Here is a 13,156-nt window from a genome sequence, read left to right as displayed (position 1 = left end):
TACCGCAGGGATCCTTGCTGGGACCGCAGCTTTTTACAATGTATGTTAATGATATAGAAGATGGTATTAGTAATAACATTAGCAAATTTGCTGATGATACTAAGCTGGGTGGCAGGGTGAAAAGTGATGAGGATGTTAGGAGATTACGGGGTGACCTGGACATGTTAGGTGAGTGGTCAGATGCATGGCAGATGCAGTTTAATGTGGATAAATGTATGGTTATCCACTTTGGTAGCAAGAACTGGAAGGCAGACTACTACCTCAATGGAATCATTTATGTAAAGGGGCAGTACAGAGAGATATTGGTGTTCTTGTACACCAGTCAATGAAGGTAAGCATGCAGGTAGTGAAGAAGGCTAATAGCATGCTGGCCTTCATAACAAGAGGAATTGAATATATAAGCAAAGAGGTGCTTCTGCAGCTGTACAGGGCCCTGGTGAGACCACACCTGGAGTATTGTGTGCAGTTCTGGTCTCCAAATTTGAGAAAATACATTCTGGCTATTGAGGGAGTGCAGTGTAGGTTCACGAGGTCAATTCCTGGAATGGCTGGATTACCTTACACTGAAAGACTGAAGCGAATGGGCTTTTATACCCTTGAGTTTCGAAGATTGAGAGGGGATCTGATTGAGACGTGTAAGATTATGAAAGGATTGGACACTCTGGCAGTAGGAAACATATTTCACTGATGTGTGAGTGCCGAACCAGAGGACACAGCTTAAAAGTATGGGGTAGACCATTTAGGACAGAGCTGAGGAGAAACTTCTTCACCCAGAGAGTGGTGGCTGTGTGGAATGCTCTGCCCCAGAGGGCAGTGGAGGAGGCCCACTCTCTGGATTCATTTAAGGAGTTGGATAGAGCTCTCAAAGATAGTGGAATCAAGGGTTACGGAGATAAGGCAGGAACAGGATACTGATTAGGAATGATCAGCCATGATTATATTGAATGGCGGTGCAGGCTCGAAGGGCTGAATGGCCTACTCCTGCACCTATTGTCTATTGTCATAAAGAGAGGCTGGATAGGCCTGGAACTTTTTCATTGGACTGAGAGGGGCGACTTTTATAAAGATTTGTAAAATCATGAGGGGTAATAGATAAGGTGAATAGAAAAAGTTTTTTCACTGGGGAGTTCAAAACTAGGGGCCATATTTTTAAAATGAAAGGAGAAAGATTTAAGAGACCTGAGGGGTAAGTTTTTCAAACAGAGGGTGATTTGTATTTGAAGTGAACTGCCAAAGGAAGTGGTAAATGCAGGTACAGTAGTTAGAACACTTAAAATTTGGGTAGGTACTTAAATAGGAAAGGGATACGGGCTAAACACAAGCACGTTTAGTTTGAGAAAATTGGCCAGCCTGGACGAGTTGGACCAAGGGTGTAGTTTCCTTTGTTAGGGTAGCACGGTGGCTTAGTGGTTAGCACTGCTGCCTCACAGCACCAGGGACCTGGGTTCAATTCCAGTTTTGGGCAATTGTCTGTGTGGAGTTTGTACATTCTCTCCTTTGGTTTCCTCCGGGTGTTCCGGTTCTTCTCACAATCCAAAGATGTGAAGGTTAGGTGAATTGGCAATGCTAAATTGCTCATAATATCCATGGATTTGTAGATTAGGTTGATAAGCCATGGGAAATGCAGGGTTACAGGGATAAGGTAAGGTGGTGAGTCAGGGTGGGATGTTCTTCGAAGTCAGTGTGATCTTTGGGTCGAATGGCCTGCAGGGATTCTGTTTCTTTTATGATTTCCATGCTGCATGACTATGAATTAGCTGCAGAGATGGTAGACATATGAAACTATGAAAAATTACCATCAGATTAGAATAAACGCGACTCCTTCATTCAAGGCAGGGAGACAGAAAAGCAGGAAAGCTAAAGGCTAGTTAGCTTAAGTTCTATCATAGAAAAAATACTGGAATTGTTCTCCCAAAGGTAATAGCAGAATACTAACAAGCTTTCAGTGCAATCAGGCAGTCAATGTAGTTTGCGAAAGGGAATTCATGCTTGGTCAATTTATTACAGCTCTTTAAGAAAATAACAAGCAATATGGATAAAGGGGAACATGTAGATGCGGGGCACTCAATTTCCAAAAGATCTGTGTCACATCAAAGATTACTAGACAAAATAAGATCTATCGTGGCAGGTAATGTTTGTATAGATTACTGGACAGCTATAAGAAATCAGACAGTCCACTGAAATTGGTTATTTTCAAGTTTGCAACAAGTAGAGTGCTCCAGGAATCAACACTGGGGCTTAAACGATTTATAATCAACATCAATGACTTGGACGAAAGGGCAGAATGTAGAATGTTATCTGAATATTAATGAGAGCTTGTAGTCAAAGAAGGATTTAGCACACAGGTACAAGAAAGAATTAGGAAGGCCAATGGAATGTTGTTTATTGCAAAGGAATGGATTAGGGACATTTTGCTCCAGCTGTTTCAGAAAGAATATAATTGCACTCAAAGCAATTCAGAGAAGATTCATTCATGGGTGGCACAGCGGTTAGCACTGCTGCCTCACAGCACCTGGGACCTGGGTTCGATTCCAACCTCAGGCAATTGTCTGTGTGGAGTTTTCTCCCACAGCCCAAAGGTGTGCAAGTTAGGCAGATTGATCTTGCTAAACTGCCCGTAGTGTTCAGGGATGTGCAGGCTAGATAAGTTAGCCATAGGAAGTATCAGGGTAGAGGGATGGGTCTGGGTGGGATGCTGTTTGGTAAGGACCCATTCGGCCAAATGGCCTGTTTTTACACTGTTTGGATTCTATGACTTCTATGAAAGATTGGCCAACCACTCTTCGCAAACATCTTGTGATCCAATCAATTCAAAAGTGTTTTTGTTAAGTAATGACCAATATCATAAACACAGCATAATAAAGATAGCCTGCTCCAAAAGTTAAGTAGTTTCTGCCTACAACTCAACATAAAAGGAAAGTGGTTGAATTGAGCTGCTATTTGGTTGATAATAACTATCAGTACCAAGTTGCTGCAAGCATTACAAAGAGAAAAGATGCTGCCTCTGGCAGGAAAGCTGCCAAATACACCATGCACAGAGGGCAACCAACGCACAAACATTTCACATTATGCCTACAGTTCTAGTGAGATAACTGATCTCTAAGCCACAAGTGGCCTTAGCAGAAATGAAGAAAGAACCATCCAGCACTCCTACTCAATCACTGCTAGGGAAGTGATATGCAGCCATTTGGTGACTTGAGGACCAAGTTCAATTGCAGTGTTCCTTGATAGAACACCCTGCTCTCAGTCCAAGAAGCCATGCATCAAACAGAGAGCAAGATCTCTGAGGGATCATGCCAAAGCTAGTCTCCAGTAACACCCTCCTGATGTCTGCACAGAAGATATAGTACTTGTGCTTGTGCTGGTTAACAAATGTTCACAATTTTCACAGCTAAAGGAATACTTTTTAATTTCTCTGTAACCATCCATCCAAGTAAATGATCTCTTGATTCCAACACCTCGCTGTTGCCCAATTAATACCAGCCAACATCCTCTGCATTCAAAATTGCTGCGTGATAAATATATAAAACTGTCACGCACGGCCTGGGCAGCCTGTAAATCAGTAACTGGACAGTCAGGTGAGTTATGTAAAAGTATCCTCATCTGAGGTGTGGCAGGTGCCTGGTCATGCCCCACTACCAGTTGAAGGCTCGGTTGAAATTTCTCTTCATGCTTCTGCCATTCTGATTCCTGCTGAATCCTCTCCCTCCTCCTCTGTTGAAGGAGCGATTTCTGTATCTGGACCCTCCATCATGTCTGTCCTCCTCCAGCTCTGGTAACTTGGTTGCTACGGTGAGCTGCCAGCGCCGAGTGTCCTGCCAGCTTCCCTGTAAGAGACAACACAGCTCAGTTAACGTGCAGTGTATAGGAAACACTCAGCGCGGGCCAAAGGCCAGCAAATCACAATGGATAACAAACAATTGCAATGCACACCCTAAACTTGGGACAGTTATGGTACTGGAAGGACTTGCTTCAATGGTTAAGGTTAGAGAGTAATCAATTTTGACTGGAGAAATGGTCTTTTCCTCTTATGTTGTTGCAAAAGAAGCTTTCAGAAGAGAAGAAAATTAAGATACATTGCTTAAACATTTTTTTAGCACAAATGTCATTAACAATAGTAGCAGCTACAGAAAGTTTACATGTTATCAAGCAATAACACAGCTCCATACAGAAAGGCTTCCGTACCTTCAAGGCTTCCAGACAGTCTTCAGGAATATCGAAACAAACACCCTAAACAAAGAGATAGGCAGTGAGTTAGTTGATTCCAGCAAAGATCATTCAGAAACATCAGATTCCAGGAAGTCATAGCATGGAAAGAGGTCCTTTGACCCATGATATCAAGCCAGTCATCAACATCTATCTATTCAAATCCATTTTCCAGCATTCGGCCCATAGCCTTGCATGCTCTGGCCCTACCATCTTTCAAGGCAATGCTTTCTAGATATCTATAACCTTTGGGTAAAAAAATATTTCCTCCAATTCCTCTCTCAGCCTTCTGCGCCTTACTTTCAGACTGTGCCCCATGGTTACTGATTCCTCTATGTTTCTCTCTAGCAACTCTGTGCACTCCCCTCAAAACTTTGTACATGTTAATTAGGTTCCCCTCAGTCTTCTCTGTTCTAAAGAAAATAACCCTAGGTCTCTTCATAGTTGACTTACTCCAGCCCAGACAACATCCTGGTAAATCTCTGCTGCACCCTTTCCAGTGCATTCACATCCTTCTTACAGTGTGGTGACCAGAACTCCAGCTGTGGCCTTAAGTGAAGTTGTATATAGTTCCATTAAAACCTCTCTGCTCTTGTATTCAATGTTTTAATTAATAAAGGAAAACATCTCATATGCTGTTTTAACCATTTTACTTCCAAGGATTCAATGTGTACTCCCTTGTTTTGTTAATCCTCCCAAAATCCATCATCTCACACCTTTCAGGATTATATTTCATTTGCCACTGTTCAGCTTACGTGATTGACACATCCTTATTATTTTATCTAAGGCTTTCCTTCTCATTATTTATCACACCACCAACGTTGGGGTCATCTGTGAGCTTAGTGATCAAACCAACTACATTCAAGTCTGAACAAAGACAGTACAGCACAGGAACAGTCCCTTTGGCCCACCAAGACTGCACTGGCACATGCTGCTTTTCTAAACTAAAAACCTCTCACCTCTACATGGTTTGTATCCCTGGCTATTCAAATATCTGTGAAAACACCTCTTAAAAGTTGCTATTGTATCCACCTCCATCATCTCCTCTGGCAGTACATTCCAGGCATCTTTGTGCAAAAAATTTGCCTCTCACGTCTTGTTTCAACTTACCCCATTTTACCTTAAACCTATGTCCCCTAGCAACTGAAATTTCTACCCTAGGAAAAAGACTGAGTAGCCATTCTATCCACACCTCTCAAAACTTTATAAATTTCTATCAGATTGCAACTTATCCTTTGACATTCCAGTGAAAGCGAACCAAATTTGTCAAATTATGACAAATACACTCCTAACCAGGCAACATCCTGGTAAACAGTTTGTGTACCCTCTCCAAAGCTTTGTAGCATGGTGACCAGAACTGGACATAATATTTCAAATGTGATCTAACTGAAGTTCCATATAGCTGCAACATGACTTGCTAATTCTTATCCTCTACACCCCAACTGACGAAGCCAAGGACATCAAGTGCCTTCCTGACCGTCTTATCCACTTGTGTTGCCACATTCAGAGAACTGTAGGCTTATACACTAGATCCCTCTATATGTTGATGCTACTAAGATTCGGCCATTTATTGTCTAATTCCCTCCTGCATTAGGTCATCCAAAATACATCACCTCACATTTGTCCAGATCAAATGCCATCTGCCATTTTTCTGTTTAAGTCTCTAGCCTGGGTGTATCCACTGGTAATCCTTCCTATCCGTAGCTCCCCCAATCTTTGTATCATTTGTAAACTTACTAATCGGACCACTTACATTTTCCTCCAGAACATTTGTACATTACAAACAGGGATCCCAGCACTGATCCAAGTGAAACATCATTGGTCATAGATCTCCAGTCAGAAAAATCACCCTTCTTCAGCTACTGTCTATTATGATTAAGCCAGTCTGTATTCATAGGATCTGCAATGACCTGATGCAGTGTGAGTTCAACTTTTATGTCAGCCTTCCATGAGAGCGCTTGTCAAAGGCTTTGCTGAAGACCTATCAGACTGCACCTCATCATTCGACATTCCAGTGAAAGCAAACCAAGTTTATCAAATTTTTGATCATAGAAAATATCCTCCAAGTCAGACATCCTGATAAACCTGCTACACTGTCAGGGAAAGCAGCAGGAACTCGTGTGTACAGTTAGCAGACAGCACTTGCACCCAGAAAGATCCTGGTTTGGAAAGAGTATCACAAGCAGTCAGCTGACCAATGACTCATGTCCAAGATTTACCCTGAAATCCTTGATAATAATAAAGCAGCATCCATCTTTGACGTCTGTATAATATTCCCCACCAATAGACCTCGGTTCAGGGATTATCCATTCATGAAACATTTTTCCAAATGCATAGGCCCTTAAAATTCAAACAGGGATGGTTTGATATCAGGCACGGAGATTGTGTGCAACTCCTGCTTGTAGTTGTAGATTTAATGAGTCGTAGAACAGCATGGAAAGACTCTTCAGCCCAACTTGTTCAAGCCGACCAAATCTAATCTAGTCCCACTGCCTGCATTCGGCCAACATCCCTCCAACCCTTCCTATTCATATACCCATTCAGATGCCTTTTAAATGTTCTGATTGTACTAGCCTCCATCATTTCTTCTGGCAGCTCATTCCATACATGCACCACCCTATGTGTGAAATAGTTGTGCCATAGGAGTCTTTTACATCTTTCCCCTCTCACTCTAAACCTATACGCTTTAGTTCTGGACTCCCTCACGCCAGGGAAAAGACCTTGGCTATTCACCGGATGCATGCTCCCCATGATTTTATAAACCTCTATAAGGTTGACCTTTGGTGTCCAAAGCTTCAGAGAAAAATATCCCTCGGCCTGGACTGAGATTAGAAACAGGAAAGGAGAGGTCACCCTCTCCAAATAGTTCCAGAGAGTTATAGAGGAAATACTAGCAAGGACGATTCACAAAGGAGTGAGAGTGACAGAGTAGTTGTTATGGAGGACTTCAAATTCCCAAACCTTGACTGGGAATACTATAGTTCGAGTAGGTTAGATGACACAGTATGTAGATAAGTCAACAAGGGCCGAGCCCACATTAGATTTGGTACTGAGTAATGTATCCGGTCAGGTGTTAAATTTGGAAGTAGGTGAGCACTTTGGTGATAGTGACCACAATTTAGTTATGCTTACTTTAGTGATGGAAAGGGATAGGCATACTTCGGAGGGCAAGAGCTACAGCTGGGGGAAAGGCAATTACGATGCAATTAGGCAAGATGCACAGGATGTGGAAGGAAACCGCAGAGGATGGGCACAACAGAAAAATGGAGCTTATTCAATGAACAGGTACTATGTCCTTGATAAGTATGCATCTGTCAGAAAGGGAAGGAGTTGTCAAGTACAGGAGCCGTGATTTTCTAAGGAGGTTGAATCTCTTGTCAAGAGGAGGAAGAAGGCTTATGTTAGGATGATATGTAAAGGCTCAGTTAGAGTGATTGAGAGTTACTAAGGGAGTCAGAAAAGACCTAAAAAGAAAGCTAAAATGAGCGAGGAGGGGACAGGGAAAACCATAAAGCTTTCTATACGTATATAAGGGATATATGAATAACTAGAGTAAGATTAGGGCCAATCAGGGACATTAGTGGAAAACTGTGCATGGAGTAAGAGGAGATAGGGGAAGCGCTAAATGAATATTTTTCGTCACTACTTGCACTCGAAAAAAGTTAATGTTGTAGAGGAGAATACTGAGATACAGGTTACAAAACGAGATGAGATTGGTGTTCACAAAGAGGTGGTCTAGAAATTCTGCAAAGTGTAAAAATAGATAAATCCCCTCGGCTGGATGGGATTTATCCTAGGATTCTCTGGGAAGCCAGGACGGAGAATAGGAAATATTATTGCCTTGTTCAAGAAGGGAGTAGAGACAACCCTGGTAATTATAGACCAGTGAGCCTTACTTCACTTGTGGGTAAAGTGTTGGAAAAGATTCTAAGAGATAGGATTTATAATCATCTCAATAGGAATAAGTTGATTAAGGATTGTCAGCACGGTTTTGTGAAGGGTAGATTCACAAACCTTATTGAGTTCTTTGAGAAGGTGACCACATAGGAAGGTGAGGGTAAAGCCACCGATATGATGTATATGGAATTCAGCAAGGCGCTTGATAAGGTTCCCCATGGTAGGCTACTGCACAAAATACGGAAGCATGGGATTGAGAGCAATTTAGCAGTTTGGATCAGAACTTGGCGAGCTGAAAAAAGACAGAGGGAAATGTTCATCCTGGAGTTCAGTTACTAGTGGTGTACTGTAAGGATCTGTTTTGGGACCACTGCTGTTTGTCACTTTTATAAACTACGTGGATGAGAGCATAGAAGGATGGGTTAGTAACTTCGCAGACGACACTAAGGTCGGTACAGTTGAGGATAGTGCCGAACAAAGTTGTAGGTTACAGAGGAACATAGGTAAGCTGCAGAACTGGGCTGAGGGGTAGCAAATGCAGTTTAATGCAGAAAAGTGTGATTCAGTTTGGAAGGAGTAACAGGAATGCAGAGTACTGGGTGAATGGCAAGATTCTTGGTAGTGTAGCTGAGCAGAGAGTGTCCATGTACATAGATCACTCAAAGTTGCCAAACTGGTTGATAGGGCTGTTAAAGGCATATGCTGTGTTAGCCTTTGTCCGTAGAGGGATCGAGTTTCAGAACCATGCTGCAGCTGTGCAAAACTCTGGTGCGGCTGCACTTGGGAGTATTGTGTGCAGTTCTGGTCACCGCATTACTGGAAGGATGTGGAAGATTTGGAAAGGGTTCAGAGGAGATTTATTAGGATGTTGCCTGGTATGGAGGGAAGGTCTTATGAGGAAAGGTTGAGGGAAAGGTAGAAGAAAGGTGGAGGGTTGTTTTTCAGACTGGAGGCCTGTGACCAATGGAGTGCCACAACTTCATTTTGACATTTATATAAATGATTTAGATGCAAGAATAAGAGGTACAGTTAGTAGGTTTGCAGATGACACCAAAATTGGAGGTGTAGTGGACAGCAAAGAGGGTTACCTCAGATTACAACAGGACTTTGACCAGATAGGCCAGTGGGCTGAGAAGTGGCAGATGGGAATTTAATTCAGATAAATGCGAGGTGCTGCACTTCTGGGAAAGCAAATCTTAGGAGGACTTATACACTTAATGGCAAGGTCCTAGGGAGTGTTGCTGAACAAAGAGACCTTGGAGTGCAGGCTCACAGCTCCTTGAAAGTGGAGTCGCAGGTAAATAGGATAGTGAAGGCGGCGTTTGGTATGCTTTCCTTTATTGGTCAGAGTACTGAGTACAGGAGTTGGGAGGTCATGTTGCGGCTGTACAGGAATTGGTTAGGCCACTGTTGGAATATTGCGTGCAATTCTGATCTCCTTCCTATTGGAAAGATGTTGTGAAACTTGAAAGGGTTCAGAAAAGATTTACCAGGGTTGGAGGATTTGAGCTATAGGAAGAGCTGAATAGGCGGGGGCTGTTTTCCCTAGGGCGTCAGAAGCTGAGGGGTGACCTTACAGAGGTTTACAAAATTATGAGGGACATGGATGAGGTAAATAGACAAAGTATTTTCCCTGGGGTCGGGGAGTCCAGAACTAGAGGGCATAGGTTTAGGGTGAGGGGGGAAAGATATAAAAGAGACCTACGGGGCAACATTTTCACACAGAGTGGTACAGGTATGGAATGAGCTGCCAGAGGAAGTGTTGGAGGCTGGTACAATTGCAACATCTAAGAGGCATTTGGATGGGTATGGGTATTTCGAAGGATATGGGCCGGGTGCTGACAAGTGGGACTTGATTGGGCTGGGATTTCTGGTAGTCATGGACAGGTTGGACCGAAGGGTCTGTTTCCATGCTGTGCATCTCTATGACTTGAAGCTGTTTTTCTTAGAGAGAAGGTGGCGGAAAGGTGCCTTAATTGAGATATAAGATGATCAGAGGGTTAGATCAGGTGATCTGTGACAGTCTTTTACCTAGGATGGTGATGGATAGCGCGAGGGATCATAGCTTCAAATTGAGGGGTGATAGATATAGGACAAATGTCAGAGGTAGTTTCTTTGCTCAGAGTAGTAGAGGTGTGGAACAGTTGTAGAGTCGCCAACTTTATGGGCATTTAAATGGTCATTGGATAGGCATATGGACGAGAATGGAGTAGCGTAGATTGAATGGGCTTTGGATTGGCTTCACAGGGCGGCGCAACATCGAGGGCCGAAGGGCCTGTACTGCACTAATGTTCCATGTTCTATTCAGCTTTTCCTGAAAGCTCAAATCCTCCATCCCTGGCAACATCCTTGTAAATCTTTTCTGAATCCTTTCAAGTTTCACCAACATCCTTCCAATAGCAAGGAGACCAGAATTGCATGCAGTGTTCCAAAAGTGGCTAAACTATTGTCCTGTACAACTTCAACATGACCTTACCAACAACTATACTCAATGCAGTGACCACAGAGACTTTCGATGATGCAGTAAAAAAATAAGTGTCCGATTGTCAACATACCATTTTACCCTTTAGGAACTGCATCCTTTTCACTTTGTTTTCCACATTCTCTCCGAGTTGTTCCTTCAGCCCTCTCACTGCGTAGCTCAAACTGTGTACTTCTATTGAACAGGCCAATACCATTGTTGTATATCCCTGAGACAGAAGCAGTATGTTAATTATAGAATCTCTACAATGTGCAAGCAGGCCATTCAGCCCATCAAGACGACACCCACCCTCCAAACAGCATCCCATCCAGATCCACCCCCTAACCTATCACATAACCCTGCATTTCTCATGACGAATCCACCCAATCTGCACATCTTTGGACTGTGGGAGGAGACCTATGCAAATATGGGGAAAATGTGCAAACTCCACACAGACAGTTCAGTGAGGGTGGAACCTAGGTTTGTGGTGCTGTGAGGCAGCAGTGCTAACCACTAAGCCATCATGCTGCCCCATTGCTAATCTCCAATTAAGGCAAACAAACATACCCACACATATCAAAATAACAATTTTTTTTAAGATTACATTACATTACAGTGTGGAAACAGGCCCTTCCGCCCAACAAGTCCACACCGACCCGCCGAAACGCAACTCACCCATACCCCTACATTCACCCCTTACCTAACACTATGGGCAATTTAGCATGGCCAATTCACCTGACCTGCACATCTTTGGACTGTGGGAGGAAACCGGAGCACCCGAAGGAAACCCACGCAGACACAGGGAGAACGTGCAAACTCCACATAGTCAGTCGCCTGAGGCGGGAATTGAACCGGGTCTCAGGTGCTGTGAGGCAGCAGTGCTAACCACTGTGCCACCCATAATTTTTGGTTCAAACATATTAAGATTTGGAAGTATTAGTTATTGCATGCTCAGGAAATACAGAAAACATAATTCCAAATATCCTGTCATTTTGAATCTTCAAAAGACATTTGATAAGGGACCATGAAGCAGTCAAAAGATCAGAGCACATGAAATCACAGGGCAAGTAATACATAGCAAATTGAATTAAAAATAATCTGCAGAATCTGGGAAACATCCAAAGTGGTAATTTAAGGACCAGTACTGGGACGACAAATGTTCACCATATCTATAAAATGATTTATACTTGGAAATCAGAAGTGCCGATTTGACCAGAATAGGGTTATAGGGTGCAATTAATATTGAAAAAATCATGACAAAATGCAAGAAATTATCAAAATTGCAGAACACAGATAAAATGGCAAATGCATTTTAATACAAATGAAATGAGATATTTTATTCAAAGGCCAGAGACTCCTTACAGTCTAAACTGGAAATGGGAGGACGACGGTTTGGGGTACACCTACAAAACTATGAGTGTTGCAAGCTACTAAAGGACAGAACAAAAAAGAACATCAGCTGGGATTCATTTCTAGAGTTTTGTCACATCAGTCATAAGAGATCGACAGACAAGGGCCTTCGACTCATCACTTGCCACAAGTCAAAATAGCCACTTAATTATTTTAAATCCCATTTTCCAGGACTCAGTCTATAGCCTTGTATGCTTTGGCATCACAAGTGTACATCTAAATACTTCTTAAATGTTGAGGGTTTCTGCCACCACCACACTTAGAGGCAGTGAGTTCCAGATTCTCACCTGGGTGAAAACTATTTTCCTCACACCTCTTCCAAACCGTCTTTCAAATCTCGGCCCCCCCCCCAACCCGTTTAGAGGCAGGGCTACCTCCTTGATACGAAGAGGGCTTGGCCCAGTCCTTAACAATCTCAGACCTTCTCCCTGATAGCTATACCTACATCATCTCTCACTATTGAGTACTAATTCAAAGTATTCATTTTCTTCTGGTTCCACATACAAATTAAAACTTTGGTCCTTAACAGGCCCTGCTCTTTCCCCCATTATTCTTTTAATGCACCCGTAAAATTACTTAGGATTTTCCCTTATTTCACCAGGTGGTATTCTTTCATTTCCCCCTTAGATCTCCCAATCTCCCCTTTAAGATCCCTTATGCACATTCTATACTGTTCTAAGGCTTCTGCTGTTTTGACCCTCTCTTCTTCTCTTAATCCAATGCTATATATCCCCCAGTATCCAGGGTTCACAGGATTTCATGGCCTTACCCTTCTTTCTTGGAATATGTTGGCCCTATTCTCTCCATATTTCCTTTTTGAATGCATCCCATTGTTCTGAGACAGATCTACCTGGAAGTATCTTCCCCCAGTGCACTCTGGCCAAATCATATCTGATCTTACTAAAATCAGCCTTCCCCAATTTGACAATATAGATTTGAGGTATATCAAAACAAAGATCATTTCCAGGAATGAATTTAGAATCTCGTCATACCTAACAGGAAAAATTGAACAAGCAGGATTAAACGAGGTCTTCTCTATGAGAGAGAAAACTGAAGAACAGTGGAGCTGTCAAATATGGAAGGCCTGGAAAAGATACTGTTTGGGAAAGATCAAAACTAGAAACCAGAAAAATTTGATTGTCACAAATTCATTCAACAAATTCTAAATTCAAAAATTCCTTG

The 13,156-nt window shown here is 42.6% G+C and overlaps 1 protein-coding gene across 1 annotated transcript in view; it reads right to left on the bottom strand.

Moving 5' to 3' along the window:
- Positions 1–3,392: 3,392 nt before the first annotated feature.
- Positions 3,393–13,156, bottom strand: part of ddx21 (DEAD (Asp-Glu-Ala-Asp) box helicase 21) — a 33,784-nt gene continuing 24,020 nt past the window's right edge. Inside the window, exons 13-15 of the mRNA XM_043683140.1 lie at positions 10,659–10,793; positions 4,186–4,230; positions 3,393–3,827 (exon numbers count right to left, since the gene is read on the bottom strand). Of these exons, the coding sequence (XP_043539075.1) occupies positions 3,636–3,827; positions 4,186–4,230; positions 10,659–10,793 (372 nt within the window). The 3' untranslated portion in view covers positions 3,393–3,635. The remainder of the gene's footprint in view (positions 3,828–4,185; positions 4,231–10,658; positions 10,794–13,156) is intronic.

This window comes from Chiloscyllium plagiosum, chromosome 46 (genome assembly GCF_004010195.1).
Source record: "Chiloscyllium plagiosum isolate BGI_BamShark_2017 chromosome 46, ASM401019v2, whole genome shotgun sequence".
Lineage (NCBI taxonomy): Eukaryota > Metazoa > Chordata > Chondrichthyes > Orectolobiformes > Hemiscylliidae > Chiloscyllium > Chiloscyllium plagiosum.
Note: the sequence above shows the minus strand (reverse complement) of the source record. Positions and strands in the feature narration are given on the sequence as shown.